General features: G+C 48.8%; 1 protein-coding gene across 1 annotated transcript in view; it reads right to left on the bottom strand.

Moving 5' to 3' along the window:
* The window catches only part of LOC130587000 (butyrophilin subfamily 3 member A2-like), a 2,294-nt gene extending 496 nt beyond the window's left edge, over positions 1–1,798 (bottom strand). The window contains 4 exon segments of the mRNA XM_057387950.1: positions 6–293; positions 1,071–1,337; positions 1,340–1,423; positions 1,668–1,798. Coding sequence (XP_057243933.1) covers positions 6–293; positions 1,071–1,337; positions 1,340–1,423; positions 1,668–1,740 — 712 coding nt within the window. The 5' untranslated portion in view covers positions 1,741–1,798.
* Between the last annotated feature and the right edge of the window lie 718 nt (positions 1,799–2,516).

Raw genomic sequence — 2,516 nt, 5'->3', positions numbered from 1 at the left:
CTCACCTGCAATCCGCACTCGGGATTCCCATGTGGCATTGAGCACCTCATTGACCACCCTGCAGGACACTTCCCGGTCGGATCCCGGCTCCAGGCTCATGGAACTGACAACACCAAAGACACCGGGAGAGGAGCCTGGAGTGCTCAGAGTGGTCACTTCCTCTGTCCGGGTCTGTCCTTGACTGTCCAGCCAAACCACGGAGGGTGCTGGGAACCATCCCTGGGATCTGCAGGAGAGGCTGATGCCATTCCCAGAGTGTCCTTCCAGGAAAACTGAGAGTTCAGTACCTTGAGCTGCACAATGGAAAAACAACAAAGAGTAGACAATGAATTTCCTCACCAAACTGGATATTAGGAAGAAATTTGTTACAGGAAGGTCAGGGAGGGGCTGAAATGGAGTTCTTAGAGAAGCTGTGGCTACTCCTGGATCCCTGAAAGTGTCCAAGATCTGGTTGAACCGGTTTTGTAACAACCTGGGATAGTGGAAGGTATCCCTGCCAATGGAAGGGGTTGGAATTGGATGAGCTTCAAGAACCTTCCAACCCAAACCATCCCAGGATTCTCTGGCTCCTGGTGGGAAGGTCTTCCCAGATTTCCCCGTAATAATGTGCAAATTAATCAGATTTCTAATTGTAATTCACCTTAAATTGCTGGGAAATGGCTCTTCCTCTGCATGCTGGCCCTGGCTGGGATGGAGTTAATTTCTCCCAGGAGCTGCATCAGATTTGGGAATAACATAACATGTTTTTCATTACTTCTATTTCTCTCTCTTTCGCTTGCTTTCCATTAAACTGCTCTTATCCCAACCTAGGAATTTTCCTACATTTACTCTTGAAATGTCCTTTTGGCTTCCCCCAGGGAATTGAATTTCCTGAACCAAATTGTGGTCGGGACAGACCTCAGGTTTACCTGAGACAAAACAAACCCTCTGTAGGAAAACAAGGAGGTGGAATGTGGAGCCCCGTTGTTTCACAGCTTGGTAAGACATCAATAACCCAAATATCCAAGGAAATCCCTGGAGATCCCTCTGATTTCATAGGAAAAAGCAGAAATTCCTTCCCTGGCACCCACCTGCCACATCCAGTTCCACCACCACCTCTTTGTACCAGTTCTCGAGGAAGACGATGCAGGTGTATTTCCCTTTGTCAGAGGGCCGGACGTTTTTCAGAAGTAGGGACAAATTTCCTTGGTGGAATTTCCATGGGAAGAAGTCTGTCCTGCCCCGATAAGCCTCAAACTCCAGAAATGGATTGTGAGGGTTTTCCCCATCAAAAGCGGCCACACCATGTTCTGTGGAGCTTCCCTTGAGGATCCACTGGATGGAAAGTTTCTCCGGATTATTTTGCCTTCCACCTGACAGGGCAGGACAGCTCCGTTCCCAACGATTCCGATGACTGGATTGTCAGGAGGAATTATGTACTGGCCTGAGATGAGAGAGAGACGGAAAAATTGCTTGTCCTGGGGTCATCCAGTCCTGGAATGGTTTGGGTTGGAAAGGGGCTTTAATGGCATTGGGAGTTGGTGCTTCTCAACATTCCCATCAGTGCTTCCTGTGGAAATTGGGATGTGGGAATGCCAGAAAAACAAGCTGGGAAAACAAAAATATTTAACCTGGGAATGAATTCCCTTCCTAACTAAAACTGGGATTGGGACAGAACCAGGATTTACCTGTGTCCCAAGGGATGATCTGGAGCAAACCAAGGACAGGAAGAGTCGCTGTCGGTCGGAATCTGGATCCCATCGTTCTGCAGCTCGGGAAGACATCAGTAACCCAAACATCCAGGGGAAATCTCCCCAGGCTCCTGCCAAGCACAGACACACAATAGGAAGGGGGAATCAAAACAGAGGCATGCATTTGTCTCAATTTATGGGAAAATCCTCAGGGCTGTTCCAGCCCTTTCACAGGAAACAGGAAGAGGACAGGATCAGCTTTTCTTAAGGAAATCCAAGCAATTGAGTTCTGGTTCCCAGACTAAATCCAAGCCCAAAGGGATGTGGATAACCTCAGGCAGGGGAGAAAMTAAGGCAGAATTCCTGAAAAACCTCTTTCATTTCCCAGTCCTGCTCCAAAACATCCACTGTGCCCTGAAACTCTGCACGGGGATTCCTTGACTCCTCTTGGCTTCATGGAGATATCTGGTGCCAGGTGGAAGGAGAAGCTGGAGCCTCCAGAATGGATCCTCAGAATTCCCGGAAGGCAAAGAAAGAATTGATTCATCATTCCCAACCTGAATAAAATCCTTAAACTCTTCCAGCACCAGCAAGTGCTGGGGCTGTTTGAGTCCGTGGATCCAGATTGGGACATTTMTTACTTCTGGAACATGTGCCAGCTTTCAAAGGGTTATTCCAGGCCCAGKCAGTCAGGATCATTGAGGTTGGAAAGGCTTCCAAGGCCATTGATTCCAAGCTGTGCCCAATCCCTGCCTTGTCACCAGCCCAGAGCTCTGAGTGCCATGTCCAGTCCTTCCTTGGACAGCTCCAGGAGTGGGAACTCCACCATTCCCTGGGCAGCTCCTT

Source organism: Malurus melanocephalus, unplaced genomic scaffold, assembly GCF_030028575.1.
Source record: "Malurus melanocephalus ecotype Western Australia unplaced genomic scaffold, MMel_1.1 scaffold_1452, whole genome shotgun sequence".
Taxonomy (NCBI): domain Eukaryota; kingdom Metazoa; phylum Chordata; class Aves; order Passeriformes; family Maluridae; genus Malurus; species Malurus melanocephalus.
This window is presented reverse-complemented; position numbering and strand designations above follow the sequence as displayed.